Consider the following 16,885-nt stretch of genomic DNA (forward strand, 5'->3'; position numbering starts at 1 on the left):
GGATGTGGGGTCCGGACGTGTGCGTGGGAGACAGCCTCCGGCCGCACCCTTCTGTGTGACTGTGAGCAGGCTGCACACCCTCTCTGAGTCTCACCTCACCACCTGTCTGCACCCTCAGACCTGGGCCCAAAGTCCCGCTGTACCACAGGCGGGCTGGGAGGCCCTGGGCAGCCCTGCCTTTCGGGTCTTGGCGTCCCCCTCACTGGATGCTCTGTGGCAGGCCACGCCCCTCTAATGGCCCTTCTGTTTTTCCTTCTTCGGCTGCCACTAGACCGAGACGAGTGCCTAATGGGTGCTCACGATTGTAGCCGGCGACAGTTCTGTGTGAACACCCTGGGATCCTTCTACTGTGTCAACCACACAGTGCTCTGTGCCGAGGGCTTTATCCTCAACGCGCACAGGAAGTGCGTGGGTAAGCCGGAGTCCCCGCCTGCCGCCCCGCCACGGCTCTCTGCTCTGCTCCACGCCAAGCCCGCCACACTGCGGCCACATGCTAAAGGGCCTGCCCTTTGCATGTGAGCGCTCAGCACAGCTGGCACCCGTGCTCCGTGTCATGCCCTCCTGTCCTCGTGTCCTGTCCCACTTGTCTGCCAGCTCCACTGGGAAGCTGCTTTCCGAGGGACGTGCGTGTGAGCCAGGAAGCTCAGAATGTGTGTCCTGTTGGGGCACTGGCCCGTCCTGGGCCGAGGGAAACGAGGAGGTGAGGCGTGCTGGCAGCAGGCCGACGCGTGTGGGGTCTGGGGGTAGGAGGCCTGGGCTCCAAGCAGGACCCCCAACCCTGCAGCTTCAGGTGATCGACTTGTCTTCTGCTAGCATGGTTTACTCGCCTGTGACAGGAGGCTGTTGCCCCTCCTGCGAGGTTATGTGACGCAGAGCCTGGGGCACGCTGAGCATGTCAGGTCAGCTGCTTAGACTGTAGACACTAGACGCATCCAGAGTCCCCTCCGGAGGCAAACGGACAGATGCTGGGACCTGGCAGACCCTGCCTTGCCACCCGCTTGGCATTCGTTTGCTGTGTGGCCCTGAGTTCTGAGCTCTCCTCGTTGAGCCGGTCCCGCCCTGTGACTGCGGGCCGGAGGAGAGGCCAAGGCTGGTCCCCAGCGCCCTGGCCTGCACGTGGCCAGGGCCAGTGCGTGCTCTGTCCTTCCCTCCTGTGTCTCTGGGCCCGTGTGGGCTGGGGCCAGGGCTCCGGGAGTGTTCTGTGGGCGGCAGGAGGGGGGCTGCGTGCGCTCACGCGTCCAAGCATCTGATGTTTCAGAGGAGACCGCAGTCCTGGCCTCAGAGGAGACCGCAGTCTTGGCCTCCTTCCCGCCAAGGTCCCAGGTAGAGATAGAGTAGCAGGGACTTGCGACAGACTGTGGTGACTGGAACGGAGACACAAGCAGAGAGAGGGCGGTCTAGCCAGCGGCATGTGGACGTGCTTTCTGGAGAAGGTGGACTTGCACTGGCCTCTAAGGACAGACAGGACTGGAAGGTCGGGAAGGGCACGGGGTGGAGGGCCAGCTGGAGCACAGGTGTGGAGGTAGGAACAGTGCAGAGCGCATTCGGGGCACGCGACCAGAGCCCTGTCTGTCTTCTCTGTGCTTGGGGACCTTGTCCAGCCTGGACATGTCCCTTTCCTCACCCTCCGCTGCTGGGCACATGGGCCCACCGTGCTGGGCTGAGCAGTGCTGCGGGCATGTTTGCCCCAGGCCTGCAGCCGCCGGCACAGCACGTGCCTCCTAAACCTGCTTGCTGGGGCTGGGCAGCACTTCCCGCCCAGGGCGGGTCTGTGTGTGTGTGTGTGGGCATGTGTGTGCATGTGTTCGTATGTGTGTGCACGTATGTGTGCATGCGTGTGCGAGCGCGTGCATGTGTGTATGTGTGCCCGTGTGTGCGTGTGCGTGTGCTTGTGTGCGTGTGTGTGCATGTGTGCACGTATGTGCGTGCACATGTGTGCTTGTGTGCATGCATGTGTTTGTGCACACATGTGTGTGCATGTGTGTGTGCATGTGTGTGGGCAGGCGGATCACCCAAGGCCCCTGAGACCCCAGCCAGGACGCCCTTCCCTTTCGCCATGCCTGAGTGTGCAGGCTCCCTGGTTCCTGAGGGGGTCCTCAGGCAGCTGGAAAGTGGGCTGTGGGAATAAAAGAGCAAGGGCACATTCCATTTAGCAAAGTTTATGCGCCACGTCAGCATTCCTGCATCCACGCCCCTGTCTTCATCCCCCTCACACTCATCGGTGCCTCCTCTTCAGCCTCCGCTTCCTCTGCTCACGCGGTCATTCCATCATCGTTCAGCCCTACAAGCATCTAGTGCATTTGTTCGCTCCGGGCGTGTTTATTAACCAAGGCTGGTAGCCTGGCAGGTAAGGCCTGTGCTGGGATGAAGGGTGTGGCCTTGGCAGCCAGACTGCCTGGCTGCAACTCCTAGCTCTTCACTTTCTCGTCATAAGACCTTAAACAAGTCAGCTAAACTCTCCAAGCTTCAGCTTCCTCATCTGTAAATGAGATAATAGTACCTGCCTCAAAGGGTCATTGTGGAGATTAAATGCGTTAGTCCGAGTAAAGAACTTGCTAGCCTGTGCATGTTGGTACTGTGCTTCTACAAGTGTGTTATGCGGAGGCAACCTGCAGAGATGGTGAGCTCCCCATCACTGGAGGCTAACTGAGTGGGACAGTATTGGGTGTGACCTCTGCCAGGGACTCTCGTATGCTCTACCGTTTGCCTCTTGTGCCCTGTGCTTTGAGGACTGCCTTAGGCTCAGAGGAGAGTGCTCATGTGGGCCGGCTGCAGGAAGATGGGAGGGAAGCATCCCTGACTGAGGCCCACCGGCAGCAGGCTGCAGTGGTGCTTGGATGGTGGGGAGGGCACCTGTTTGACTTTGGTTCAGTCACGTCACTTCTGGGATGCCTGTTTCCTCTTCTGTGCAATGGGCTGTCCTTTCCTGCACAGCAGGGTGGCGTCCTAAAAACTGCTGACCCCTAGTGAGCCTCAGTAAGTGCTGGCTGCTGCACTTGTTACTGCCGTCCCACCAGGCTCTGGGAGGCTCCCTGCTGTGGCATTGCCGGCTCCTGGGAACGGTCTCCTTCTGCTAATCCAGCCTGGAAATGCCAAGTCTTTATCTTGCCCAGCCAAGCCTTCCTTGGGAACCGATGGCCCGGCACCCTCCCCTTCCTTCCTCCCCAGCTTTGCCCAAATCCAGGTCTGCCTGGCCTGTGTGCCATTTGGTTTTTTCCCTATGGCCTTGCCCCCACCTCTCCACCGGGTACCCTAGTTGTCCTTGGAGGTTCAGCTCAAATGTCACCAGCCCTGAGAAGCAAATTTGATGGTCCAGAACTAGCGTGGACAGTTCTGTGCCCTGAGCATTCCCTCCCATCTGTCTGTCCTGCCCTCAAGGGCTGGGACTGGGGCCAACACAGCCGCTGGGCCGCAGAAGGCTGGCACAGCGTAAGTGCTGGCTGAGTATGTGTAGTGAATGGATGAGCAGAGCGAAGATGCACCTCCCTGCCAGAGGAAGCACCAGGGGGCAGGAAATTCCTCCACGTCTTCTCAGCTCTGGCCCTGGGCTGGTTTTGGGGTTAGTGACATCCGTGGTTCTCCTCCAGTATCCCTGCTGCTCTTTCCCCCTGTCCTTTGCTGGCCTCCGCCTTCCCCGGCTGCTTATCCCTCGAGTCTCCCCAGAGTGAGTCTCCGGTGCCCTCTCCCAAGGTGCCCGCAGCCACCTGACCACTGCACTTGGAAGCCTGTGTGAACTCAGAGGCGTGTCTCCTCTTGACTCTAAAACTTACATGGCCAGGAAGGCTCCCTGCCTCCCCCTGCAAGCCTGCTCCTCCACGCCGCTGTCCCAGGCGCTGGCACTGCCACCTGTCCGGCTGCTCAGCTAAAAGCTCCGGCTCCTCGTTGTCTCTCACCTTGATCTCATCCATGGGTGGGTCTGTGGGTTCTACCTGCACAGTACTCCCAGAATACGGCCACCTTTCTGCACCTCCACGGATGGTGGTCTGCATCCCCAAATTTCCTCCCTGGATCCTCACCCCAGAGTATATTCCCCAGCCCCGCCAGGGCACCCTGCTCAAAGTAAGTCAGACCAGTGCCTCCTCTGCTCAGAACCCTCTTTGGCTCCCACCGTCCTTCCTGTTCACCCTCTTCTCCTTTCTCTTCCCCGCAGCCAGACTTGCCTCCTGGCTGGCCCTGAACCTGCCTGGCAGGCTTCCTTCCCAGGGCCCTCGCATCCCTGTCCCCATGGCCTGGACTGTCTGTGTGGCTCGTTCTGTCACCTCTTCATCCTTGCTCAAATGTCCTCTTCTCTGAGAATCTACTTTAAAATCAGGCACACGCCGCTGCACCTGGGCTGTTCTCCTTTGCTTCCTCTGACTGGGTTTCGTCCATAGCAGTCACGGCCGCCTGCTGACGTCTGCTCACGTGTCTGTCTGTCCTGCCTCCTCCCCTGCGGGCCTGCTCCCCAGGGCAGGGTTCCTGTGTGTCTTGTTCACCGAGGTGTCCCGGCACCAAGAACGGTGCTTGGCGCATAGCGCAGGTGCTCCGTGAGTCTTTGTTGAATGAAGGGATGTGTGGCCAGGGGACATCAACCCCATCTCTGGATGGCGAGCACCTTGCGGGCAGGGCGTCCCCCCGGTTGATGGCCGGAGGTCCCATGACTGCACTCAGCCACGGTCCCTGGAACGTCCGCAGGCTCTGAGCGCCTCTCTCCCTGCAGACATCAACGAGTGTGTGACAGACCTGCATACCTGCAGCCGGGGCGAGCACTGCGTGAACACGCTGGGCTCCTTCCACTGCTATAAGGCACTCACCTGTGAGCCGGGCTATGCCCTCAAGGATGGCCAGTGCGAAGGTGAGAGGGGCCACGGAGGCCCAGCCCCGCCCTAGCCTGGCCCCACCCAACCCCACTCCGGGGCCCCACCCCACCTGGGCGCCACCTTGGCCTGGCCCCGCTGCATCCCTGGCCTGCCATAGCCATTTCTCTTCTGGCAAACTCTGGACTCTGCAGATGTGGTGTTTGGGACAAAAGAGGGGTTCTCCATGCTGGGCAGGGGACACCAGGGTCTGCCCAGGCTTCACTGTTGCTTGCTGGTGTCCAGGTGCCAGTTACTCCCCTCGCCATGGCTTGGTCTCCCTGTCTGTGGGTTGGGGTGGAGTGCTGTAGAAGGGTCACTCTGTCCCTTTCACTGGATAATTCTGGCCTAAGAAGAGGGAGAATTGTTATTCAACCTTTTCAACAAATACTTCCTGAGCTGCTTTTACGTGCCCCGCAGGGTTCAGGGCACTGGGGATCCAGGGTGGGTATTATGCCCTTCTCTGGCCTGGCGGGGGGAGAGGGGTACAGACATGCAAATGGGGAGATGCAGAGTGGCTGTGGGTTGGGTGCTCCTGTGGGTGGGGGGTCCAAGGAGGCCCCCAGAGGAAGTGAGGTCAGAGTTGAGACCTGAGTGACGAGAAGTTTCTGGGCAGGTGTTCAGGCCGAGGGATCAGCAAGTGTGGAGGCCCACTGGGTCCTGGGAGGAAGAATCTTGGCATGTTCCAGAAAGAGAAAGGTCTCAAAGGTCGAAGGCTTCCTGGCCCAACCGCCTCCTCCCTAATGGTGTTGACACCTGGCCTTCCCTGAGGGATCCAAGCACCTGTCCTCATTTATCTCTGCCCGGCATGCGTGGGCAGCAGCCGACAGGCCAGGCTCGGGAGCCAGATCGCCTGGGTTCTGGTTCCAGCCCCACACTCCCGAGCTGGGGAATCCTGTCTGTGCCTCAGTTTCCGCATTTGTAAGATGGGGCTAGTCACAGCATCCACTTCCTAGCGTGGTTGCGAGGATTAAGTAAATAGGAATATCTCAGAATGCTTAGGAAGGGAGCGAGGAGAAGCGTGGTGCCCTGGCTTTGTCGTGGCTGTGCTGGGACGCGGGGCGTGCCAGCAGTGCGGCTCCACCAGCTTCCTAGGACGGAGAAGACCCTCGAGGCCATCGCGGTCTCGGCGGTCTGAGGGAGGGCTGCGTGGGCAGGGCTTCGGGGTGTAGGGCAGGGGCCTGCCTGCCCGCCGGCCCCTGACACCTGGCGTCTGTGTGGCAGACGTGGACGAGTGTGCGGTGGGCACACTCCCCTGCCAGGCGGGCTTCTCGTGCCAGAACACCAAGGGCTCCTTCTACTGCCAAGCTCGGCAGCGCTGCGTGGAGGGCTTCCTGCAGGACCCTGAAGGCAACTGTGTGGGTGAGTGGGGCTGCAGCTGCGCCTGTCCGGCGGGCTCCGAAGGGGGCGTCTCGGGACCCCGAGGGCTTTAGAGACGGGCGGGTGGCTTGCTGCTGTCGCCCCTGGCCACCCCGCACACCCGGTAAGCGGGCCTGTCAGTGCCCCACCAGGAGGCACCTGCTGAGTGGTAGCTGCACTTCCTGCCCAGAGTTATCTGAGCTTGGCTGAATTGTTTCTCCTGTGGCCCCAGTTTACCCATCTGTGGGGTTGCACTGGATGAATATGATCAGTTTTTACCCAAGCAACAGTAAGAACTGTGTTTTATGTCATGACCTGGTACACACACACATCTGGAAACAACTGGAACACAAACTTGCATATGATACTGAAAATTTCCATTTTCAGAGTGCTAGGGAGACCTTCTAGAATGATTCTGTGCTGTGCTTGAGAGCTGCAGTTTGACAGATGCCAACCTAGTTGTTGTCCCCAAGTGGATCTGAGATTCTGAGTTCTGAGCCCTCGTCAACTCCTTCCAAAAGGGCCCTTGGGCCAGCCAGACAGCCAGGAGGCCCCACCTCCCCAGAGGCTGCGACCTTGTCCTGCCCAGAGGCAAGGCACCAGTGGCCCTGGATAGACTGCATCTCCCATAGGAGTGACCAAGGTGACACTCCACCTTGGGTGAATGACATGGGAGGTGGCAGGGCAGGTGCTGCATGGAGCCAGCCACTAGGGTGGGCAGCACCAGGGCTGTAGCTTGCAGGATGGCTGTATTCGTTTTACAGGGAGAGGACTAGGTGCAGAGGGTGGCTTTGACTTTGTCCAAAGGCTTTCTCAAGACTTTTGGGATGCCTCCTGCCTGTCTGGGAGCTAGAGCCCACCCCGAGCCACCCCCTTTAACAGCTCCTTACTCTGTGACCCCACCAGCATCACAGGATGCAGGGGACCCCTGAGGAACCTGCAGTCCCTGGGGTCTGCCCTGGGGCCACCCTTCTCACCAGGGTCAGGGCAAGGTGGGGAGGGGTCTGCCCCACCCCACTCAGCTCCTCAGTGATTCAGGGTTCTTGATGTTGGGGAGCTGCAGTGGTTTAATAAGACATTTTAGGAGGGGAGAGACTAAATACGCAAACACGTTTATAAAAGTAGCAGTTATTCACAGGTGCTTTGATAAATAATAATACAAGTACAAGGTAAAAAAGGAAAGATTCCTCTACCTCAGCTGGTCTGGGAGGGCCTCCCTGAGCAGGTGACATTGGGGCAGAGACTTGTGTAAGCAAGCCAGCCAGCCTTGGAGATATTAGGGGGCAGCATGTGCACAGGCCGTGTGGCGGGGCAGTACCTGGGTGTCATGCACTGGGAGGCCAGTGGGGCTGGGAGTGTGTGAGGGAGAGATGGGGGTGAGGTGGCAGGCTGGCAGGCCCCGAACCTGGGTAGGGCAGGGAGGTAGTTATCCTAAAACCTGGCCTTGATGCCTGCTCTGCCTCTGGCTGCTCCATCAGGACCGGATGTGAGAAGAACATAGAATCAGCTGGGCAGCTGCTTGGGTTCTGGGAGCTGGACCCCTGGGGTGGTGGGATGCAGTCTGGGTTGGGGCAGTCTGGCTTATAGCCCTGACCAGGACAGGGCTGGGGCCAGGATTGGCCACGTCCCAGCGTGGCTAGGGCTCAGGTGCCGGGCCTGGGGAGGGCACCACACTGGCTTCCTGTCACCCACACCCTCTGCAGACATCAACGAGTGCACGTCCCTGTCCCAGCCGTGCCGGCCGGGCTTCAGCTGCCTCAACACGGTGGGCTCCTACACGTGCCAGAGGAACCCACTGGTTTGCGGGCGCGGCTACCACGCCAGCGAGGACGGAGATAAGTGTGTGGGTAAGGCCAGCCGCCTCTGCCCCCCGGCCAGCCATGGCTGCTGAGTCCCCACCTGTGGGAGGCCCGTGCAGGAGCACCCAGGCCTCAGGGTGCCCTGCCCACCGCCACCCCTGCAGATGTGAACGAGTGTGAGACGGGCGTGCACCGCTGCGGTGAGAACCAGGTGTGCCACAACCTTCCCGGCTCCTACCGCTGCGACTGCAAGGCCGGCTTCCAGCGGGATGCCTTTGGCCGCTCCTGCATCGGTAAGCGGGGCGGTGGCCGGCCCCTCAGGAGCACCGAGCTGGGCCGCGCCCTCTGTGCCTCTCCACCTGCCCACGCCCTGCATCCCAGTGCCTAGGCGGTGCCCACCTGCCCAAGCCCTCCTGGCCCGCCTTCCAGCCGGCCCCTCCTGCGGGCCTGCCCCGCCCCTACGAACTGCGCTAGGTCCCTGGCGTCTTGTCCCCCTGCCGCTCTGCTTCCTCTTTGCTCTGTCTTTTCTGCTTCGCTTGGTCTTGGTCTCTGTCACCTCTCCCTTGCCTCTTAGGGTGTCTGTCTGTCCCTTGTCCTCTGCCTATACCTCTCACTCCCCTGCCACCCAGTCTCTTAGCTTCTCCCCTCCCTGTCCAGGTCTCCCTGTCCTTCCTCTGAGTCCCTCTCCCACCCAGCCACATCTGTGGCCCTGGGTGACACCGGGGGTGGAGGGAACTGGCTTCTGGGACCCCACCCTGTGCCTGCTGTTTGCTGCCCACCTGCAGATGTGAACGAGTGCTGGGCCTCACCGGGCCGCCTGTGCCAGCACACGTGTGAGAACACACTCGGCTCCTACCGCTGTTCCTGCGCCTCTGGCTTCCGGCTGGCCGCCGATGGCAAGCACTGCGAAGGTATGCTGGCCCTGCCCTATGACCTTGACCCTGGCCTCTGACCCCACACAGCCTGGCATGCACCACAGGCAGACGATCATGGAAAACCTGGAGCCTCACTGGCCCTCCTGCCTGCACCTTCACCCACGGCCTCCCCTGCTGGCCCTTCTCTCCTCCCTGTGGCCAGACCCCCCTGGCCTGCACTGGTCCTGCTGTTGCCTGCCTCGAATCACCCCTGAGGGCCTGGGGCCTGGCTCCTCCAGACAGAGGGACTGCCTCTGTCATCTGCAGCCCAGATGGGCTTCTCACAGGCAGGGACGGCAGCCCAGCCCTCTGGCCGCCTGGCTGGCCCAGCCCTTGATGGAGCAGGGTCTGCTCCTGGTCATGGTCACATTGCCCTGGGTTGCAGGCAGGAGACACAAGTGACTGACACCTGAGAGAGAGCGTAAGGCAACCTCGGAGAGTCCAGGGGCCACAGACAGGGGTCCTCAGGAGGATGCCACCAAGCATGCAGGTCCAAGGTGGTCTGACCTTCCTGACTCTCAGAAGCCAGAAATCTGGATTTATGTAAAAGCTGCTGGTTTTTACATGAGGATGGGTTTGAATTTTTAGAGAATACACTGAGTCAAAGCAAGCCCTGTGCAGACTGGACCTGGCCCACAGCTGGCATCAGAAGCCCATGTCACCTGGGGTGACGGGAGGGGTGTCGTACTGTGGTGTTCTTGGGCCAGGCCCATGAGGACAACTGTGGACTGAGGCCACCAGGCTGCTCTGTGAGAAGGCGAGGCTGAGCCAGGGCCAAGGGGTGTTGGCCCATGTCCCTGGCACTGTCTTTCCCAGCCCTCCTGTCCAGAGGCACCTTCCTCTGGGTGAGGGGAGTCTGCCAAGACTCCTGGGACGCTGTGGGTCCCTTCTCGCCACCCGGCCTGGAGGGCAGCGTGGCCAGGCCTGGCGCTGCTGGGCGGCATCCGGTTGGGCTCCTCAAGACAGGCTGTGTCGCCTTCATTCGTGGCTGGGAGCATCCGCCATGACTGCCGGCCTGTGTCCCTGCAGACGTGAACGAGTGTGAGGGCCAGCGCTGCAGCCAGGAGTGCGCCAACATCTACGGCTCCTACCAGTGCTACTGTCGCCAGGGCTACCAGCTGGCCGAGGATGGGCACACCTGCACAGGTACCTGCTCGCTGCCCCTGTGGCAGGCTCCCAGACAGCCCTCCAGGGGCGGGACACACAGAGGCCTTAGCATGAGCTCTGAGTGCAAGTCCCAGCCCTGTGCTTTCTTGGCTGTGTGACTGGGGCAGATGGCCTCACGTGCCTTCTCTGTCAGATGGGAGTGATGGCTCTGACCTCAGGGCAGTGAAGGGTTGAGCTCAGTGTCCGTGTGCGAGTGCCCAGGCCCGTGACTGGCACTGATCGGCCCTCAGCTGATCGCAGCGTCACGGCAGCCGCAGGGAATGGGCCGGGGGAGGCTGTGCTGCCGGGTGGCCTTGGCGGTCCCTTCCCGTCTCTGAGCCTCTTGTCCTCATCTGTAAAATGGGCCCCCAGACTCTCTGGCTGTGACAGGGACAGGCTGGCTGTCAGTGGCTGGGCCCTGTGGGTTTACCAGGCGCTGGGCCTCTCTCTGACAGACATTGACGAGTGCACGCAGGGCGTCGGCCTCCTCTGCACCTTCCGCTGCCTCAACGTGCCGGGGAGCTACCAGTGTGCGTGCCCGGAGCAGGGCTACACCATGACAGCCAACGGGAAGTCCTGCAAGGGTGAGCAAGTGGCCTGTGCTCTGCCAGGCCTGGGGCAGGCTCTGAGCAGGCACAGGAACCCTCACACGGCTTGTGTGTGCTCGAAGCTCCAATGCCAAGTGCATAAGCACCGGGTGGCCAGTGCCACCGGTGGCCATGATAACTGAGGTCTGGCCCTGGGATGAAGAAGGTGACAGTCTTGCTGCTGCTCAATCCAGCTTAGAATCTTCCAGGCTTGGGCCCAGCTCTGGACGATGCCCTGGGAGTGGGGCAGGGGTACTGTGGGGCGGCTCTAAGGAAGCAGGCCTGCCCAGTCAGGGTGCTGTAGAGGGGCAGCGCAGGGGCCCCAGTCACTGTCAAGTCTCTGAGTGCTATGCAGGTACAGGGGAAGCAGGCAGCTCTGTGGTCCCAGAGGGTAGAGTGGGACCCCCAGGAGTAGGGGAAGTGGGCGCAGGGAGGCATTTCTCAGCCCTGATGCAGAAAGTGTTCTCCCAGTGAGGGCTGTGCAGAGCCGGAAAGGGCTGCACGGGGAGGGGCTCCTGCCACTGGGGACATACAAGACAGGCCTGGGCAGTCACCTGGAAAATTTGCAGTAGCAGGGACTGTGTCCCTGGATAGGGACCAGGTTCTGTGACATTTAAGGTTCCTTCTAAGCTAGAGAGTTCAGTTTCTAAGTTCAGCGCCATTGACCATTAAATTCTGGAGCCACCAGGGCAAGGTTGGGGGGCAGGATGGAGGAGGAGCACCAGCATCGGCTGGGAGAACCAGCCGCGGCACTGCAGAGCTCAGATCACCTGGCCTCCTGGCTGCAGGGGCTGCGCCCTCCCTGATGGCAAGCCGACGGCCTGGAGTTCTCTGGGTTGCAGCCTTTGGGGTGTGGCCAGGCCCCAGCTGAGGCTTGGGCATCTTCCTGGTCTACAAGTGCAGGTCTCGGTATCGCTGGGGGACCAGAGTTGGCCCCATTCTGGTACGTACAGTGTCACACCAGCACAGTGCAGGCTGGTGCTTGCTACTGTAAATGGACCCTGAGGTTGAGTTAGTAGGTGCAGCCGGCTGCCTGTGTTCTCTGTTTTTATTAATGCAGAGCAGAATCTACATAGGGCAGGTGGGGGCTGGCAGGGCTGAGTCAGAGTGTGTTGTGCCTACGGGTTCTGCTCCTTGGGTGTGTACTTAGTTGCAGTGCAAAAGGAGCCCTTACTCCTTTCTGTAGGTGGGTGTGAAAAATAGTCATAAATGAAGTGCAAGGTCCTGAGCAAGACCCTGAAAATCACCAACAGGGAGGCCTGTTGAGCTCATAGAGGCTGGCCTGGGGCTCCCTGGCTGCAAAGCCCTCTGCTCCTTAATTTAAAAAGAATTGGGCTGGCCTCTGTAAAAGGTAAGGATTTCACTTGCCATATGCTCAGCTGGGCAGGAATTATGACTTTATGCTTCCAGAACGTGATTTCACGTGTGACACAGGCCTTGTTCCCACGGTGGCAGAGCACAAGTGTGGACACTTCTGGGAGGCCCTGTCAGACGCTGCAGTGGCACATGCTCTTGGAGGCACTCGGGGGGATGAAGCCTCCCACATTCAGGATGGTCTCTCCTGGTCCCCTTCTCTGGCCATGCCAAGTGCTTGTGGGGGAACTGATGGCACCTGGGCACCCACAGGTGCCTGCACTGGCCCCCAGAGGGGGCTTCCAGGGGTCTGTAGTGCCCCCGAGGGTGGACCTGCCCCAGTGCCTCTCTCCGGCCCAGGCGTGCCCCGCCCTCCTCTACTCCCTCTTCCTGGGGGCAGCGGCTCTGCCCACAGCCTACCCGAGCCCAGGCCCTCTCCAGGCCCCGCTGTGTCGCCATCACCGCCCAGGAGGCCGGTGAGGCCGAGCCTCCACCCACACGCTCTTTCTTCCTCTCTAGACTCTCCTGCAGGAGGAGTCTTTTGACTCATGGGGTGGGTGAGGGCAGAGTGGGGCTGCCGACTCCCCTGGCCTCGTCCCCTTCCCAAGTCACCCCGCTGCCTGCGTCTGCGGCTGCACCCTTAATGCCGCGAGCCGGCCCTTTGCGCCCCTTGTCCTGTTCCGGCGCAGGCCCAACTCTGAGGTCTGCCAGCTCACACAGAGGACGAAAGGCTGGTGTCTCTGGGCGCCCCGGCCACTCCTCAGCAGTGGGACAAGAAAAGGGCAAACAGCTGTGGGAGTGCAGGGTCGGCTGTCTCTCCTGCAGTGTGCACTCTGAGGAGGCGGCCATGCGCCCAGCACGTGGATGGCGGCCATGAACATTTGCCCACGTGACGAACGGAGCAGCAGCTGCTGTTCATGTTTGCACGTGTTTCCCGCTAGTCTTCCCGTGTGCGACATGTGCATATTTCACACACAGCGTGAAATACGGATCACGCTGAAAATAATCTGGAATCCCGCCTTTCTAGCGTGAGCCCTTCTCGCGGCACTCGGCGGGGCGTGCTGGCCTCGGCTCCATCTGAGCCCACTCGGCCTCAGGCCGCTCTCCGGGCTGCGTTCTGTGCCCTGCTGTCTCTGCAGCTATTCGCCTCGCTCCCCTCTGTGTTGTGGCTGGCGCGGTTGGGGCCTGGTGCGCCCTGGGCCAGCCTGCGGGCTCCAAGAGCAGCCGCGGGGTCGATGGCCCCCAGGCACCTTCTGGCCCCTCCCTCCGGGCGGCCCTATCAGTGCCCGCCCGCTCCTGCTCCACCGCGGCCCAGCTCCGGGGCAGTGCGGCGGCCCCAGGTGTGGGCTGAGGAGCAGGAGGCCACTCCACGGGAGCCGCTGTGCGCAAGCAGCAGAGCAGCGGCCGCCCCACCTGCGCCCGGCCCGCCTTGACACCACCCTGGAAGCTGGGATCATTACGCACTTTGCAGAGGAGGAAAGTGGGGCATGGAGAGTTGACGAAAGGTGAGCTGAGCCTGCAGGAGAGCCTGGTGGCCAACAGCCCAACGTTCAGGGCGGCTGGGGTGTTGAGCCCTGGCCTGCCCTGCTGCTGCCATGGGACACATGTGGGCACACATGAGCACATGCGTGCATTCTGGGGACACCGGAACCTGCCCCGTGGGGTTGGTGGGAGTGCAGAGTGCCTCAAGCATTGTAAGGACATCAGGTGGTAAACGCTGGGTGCAGTGCTGCTATCGTATTGCTATCGTGTTGTTGTTAGGAGTCAGCTTGGGCTCATCACTGGGTCCCAGACTTGGCATAGGCAAGCCTGACTTGCCGCCCGTCGACTGCTGTGTGACCTTGAGCCAGGCCGCACCCCGCTCTGAGCCTCAGGGTCCTCCCCTGTCGGAGGAGGAGACCCGCACCGCACCGCTGTGGTGAGGATCGAGTGAGGGGCAAGCCCTGAATGCGGTCAGTGTGGAGGATCGGAAAACAAAGCTGAACCCCTCCCGGGCTGCCCCCGAAAGGCCCCTGCTTCCCACCCCAGAGGGCAGCCCCAGGCCTCCCGAGGCTGCCCTCTCTGGGCTGAGCAGCAGATCCTCAAAGAAAGGGTCTCTAAACTCATTTTTTGGTCTTTTGTGCTACAGGTTACCTGGGTCTCACACACACACACTTGCACCCTGTGCTTCCTTCTCTGAGCTCTTATCCACCTATGTGTGTGCAAGCTTCTTTGTCCAAATGGGCCTTGTGTGTGTTTGTGTGTTTCTGTGCGGGTATGCGTGAGTTTGTGCGTGTACTTAGCCCATGTGCCTGTTGGAGTTTGCACATACATGTGTGTCTGTGTGCGTGCACACAGGAAGCCTGCGCTTGCCTATTGTTTACGGGGACATTTGTAGCTGTGCATCTGAGTCTGCATAAGCGATAGGTCCTCCACTTCCGTCCAACAAGATGTGCCAAGTGCCTGTTCCACGAGGCCCTCTCTGGGTGCCGGCACACGGCAGTGAGAAAGACAGAGCCCGGGCTGGGGAGGGGACAGGGGAAACAGGACAGCCATACAAAATAGCCTAGGTATGTCTCAGAGTGTGACAAGCAGTATGAGGATGAGAAAACGGGGTGGGACGGATTGGAGGACAGTGGAGAAGGATCATGGGTGGTCAGGGAGGCCATCCTGGAGGAGATGACTTGAGGTCTGAGACTTAAGAGATGAGAAGTCAGCCGTGGGAAGATGTGGGAAGCGTCTCAGCAGCGGCAAGAGCATGTGCAAAGGCCCTGGGGTGGAATAAGGGTCAGGTTGTTGGGGTGGTCCAGAGGCATCCAGCAGGACCGCAGCCCATGTGGAATGGGAGGGGCCAGGGAGGCGCTGCAGTGTGGGCCTTGGTGTCTGGGGGAGGGACTTGGGTTTTTATTCTGGGAGCAGGAGAAGCCATCAGAGGACATGACATAAGATGATCTACATTTTAAAGCAAGGCCCCAGCTTGCTGGGTACAGAGCAGGGCCTGTGCGGCTCAGGGTGGCTAGGGGGCTGCTCTGAGGCCAGGCCTCCAGTGCAGGCTGGGGAGCCCAGCTGTGGGGTCCATCGCCCTTCCTGTCCTCCCTCAGACCTGGACGAGTGTGCACTGGGCACCCACAACTGTTCCGAGGCCGAGACCTGCCACAACATCCAGGGCGGCTTCCGCTGCCTGCGCTTGGAGTGTCCTCCAAACTACGTCCGCGTCTCCAACACGTGAGTGCCCGCACCCCGGCCATGGCCCAGAGACCCTGCACCGACCCCGGGAGAGGCCAAGCGGTGGGTGCCCCTGCCTTGCCCAGCTCCCTGTCCTCACAGCCCCCGGCCGCTGCTCTGCGGCCCTGACCCAAAGCAGATAGAAGCACCTGGCAGAAAGGTGCTTCAGCCTAGAGAAGGAAGAAGAAAGTACCTCCCTCTCGCTGTCTTTCACGCACGCTTGCCAGTTAGTGCGCGTAACAGATTATCCCACCTGGCACCCTCATGCAGCAAGTTGCTGAGGTCGGGGCGGAGGAGCTGCGTGTTTCTGGCTCTGGGCCTCCTGAGGCTGCTGCGGCGTGCCTTCCCCCAGCACAGGTGCCCAGGAGCGTGGGCGACCGTCCCTTAACCTCACTTAAGCTTGCAACAGCAGACCGCCACTTGTGCCACCAGCCACGGTCCCGCTCACAGGAGGGGTGTGGGAGGGGCCGGGCAGGCTGCGGCTGCCAGCAGGCAGGGCGCCAGGGACATGGGGCAGGACGGAGAAAGGGAGAAGGCAGGCCGGAGCACACGCATGGCCAAGCCCAGCCAGGCCCCGCGTGAGTGCCGCGACTGTGGCCCGCCTGTCCCGTGGGGGAGACCGTGCGGCTGCTGGTCACAGGCGACGCACTCGGCTGCTGAGGGCAGTGCGGCCTGGAGCCTGGCCTGGCCGCGCGTCGGGCGGGCGGGAGAGCCCGGGTGACCAGCGCCGCGTCCTGCAGGAGGTGTGAGCGCGCCGCGTGCCACGACTTCGCGGAGTGCCAGCGCTCCCCGGCGCGCATCACGCACCACCAGCTCAGCTTCCAGACGGGCCTGCTGGTGCCCGCCCACATCTTCCGCATCGGCCCGGCACCCGCCTTCGCGGGGGACACCATCGCGCTGGCCATCGTCAAGGGCAACGAGGAGGGCTACTTCGGCACTCGCCGGCTCAACGCCTACACGGGCGTCGTCTACCTGCAGCGGGCGGTGCTGCAGCCTCGGGACTTCGCCCTGGACGTGGAGATGAAGCTGTGGCGGCAGGGCGCCGTCACCTCCTTCCTGGCCAAGATGCACATCTTCTTCACCGCCCTTGCGCCGTGAGGCGCCCGTGGCGGGCCAGGGCCGCGGCGGCCGAGCTGCACTACAGCGGCGCCGGCTACAGCTTTGTAGACTGACTTAATTTTGCTGGCTGGATCCCTCCGGGGCCCTGGCCCTCCTGGCCCCGCGGGAGGCCGGGAGGCAGCGGGGCCGGCCACAGGCTGGTGCACCTGCAGGCGCGAGGGCAGCCAGCACGCAGGGGCTTCTGGGCTCACCTGGATGACCTGTCCCCAAGGCTGACATTCCGTTTCATGTTCCACTGTGATTCATTCTTTTTTAAAAATCATTTTTTAAGTTTTTCGTTTAATTATAAAAGTAGTAGATGTACATTATAGAAAAATCAGCTAGTACAAAAGAGTTATAAAGTAAAAACAGTGAAGTGTCTCTGGGTCCCTGTACTTCTGTGAAGTGTCCTGGTTTGCCTGTGACCAGCGTGTCTGTTTGTCGTCAACCTCTTTCTTGGTGGCCACTCAAATACTCAATGATGAGCCCCCAAGCCCGAGTTCACCTTGGGGATGAGGGAATCCCAGGGTAAACAGAGGCTGACTCTGGGAGTCTTTCTGTGTTTGTCCTTCCCCTCCCCTTCCTGTCCC

General features: G+C 61.2%; 1 protein-coding gene across 3 annotated transcripts in view; it reads left to right on the forward strand.

Annotated features, from left to right (window-relative positions):
• The window catches only part of FBLN2 (fibulin 2), an 83,815-nt gene extending 67,139 nt beyond the window's left edge, over nt 1-16,676 (forward strand). For 2 of the 3 annotated variants that reach the window (XM_012752456.3, XM_012752455.3), the window contains 10 exons: nt 272-412; nt 4,700-4,834; nt 6,060-6,197; nt 7,898-8,041; nt 8,158-8,286; nt 8,779-8,904; nt 9,937-10,053; nt 10,509-10,637; nt 15,074-15,197; nt 15,938-16,676. In XM_012752456.3, the coding sequence (XP_012607910.1) occupies nt 272-412; nt 4,700-4,834; nt 6,060-6,197; nt 7,898-8,041; nt 8,158-8,286; nt 8,779-8,904; nt 9,937-10,053; nt 10,509-10,637; nt 15,074-15,197; nt 15,938-16,295 (1,541 nt within the window). In that variant the 3' untranslated portion in view covers nt 16,296-16,676. The remainder of the gene's footprint in view (nt 1-271; nt 413-4,699; nt 4,835-6,059; nt 6,198-7,897; nt 8,042-8,157; nt 8,287-8,778; nt 8,905-9,936; nt 10,054-10,508; nt 10,638-15,073; nt 15,198-15,937) is intronic. The other variant, XM_012752457.3, reaches the window with a different exon arrangement.
• Nucleotides 16,677-16,885: the final 209 nt, after the last annotated feature.

Source organism: Microcebus murinus, chromosome 21, assembly GCF_040939455.1.
Source record: "Microcebus murinus isolate Inina chromosome 21, M.murinus_Inina_mat1.0, whole genome shotgun sequence".
Classification (NCBI taxonomy): Eukaryota; Metazoa; Chordata; class Mammalia; order Primates; family Cheirogaleidae; genus Microcebus; species Microcebus murinus.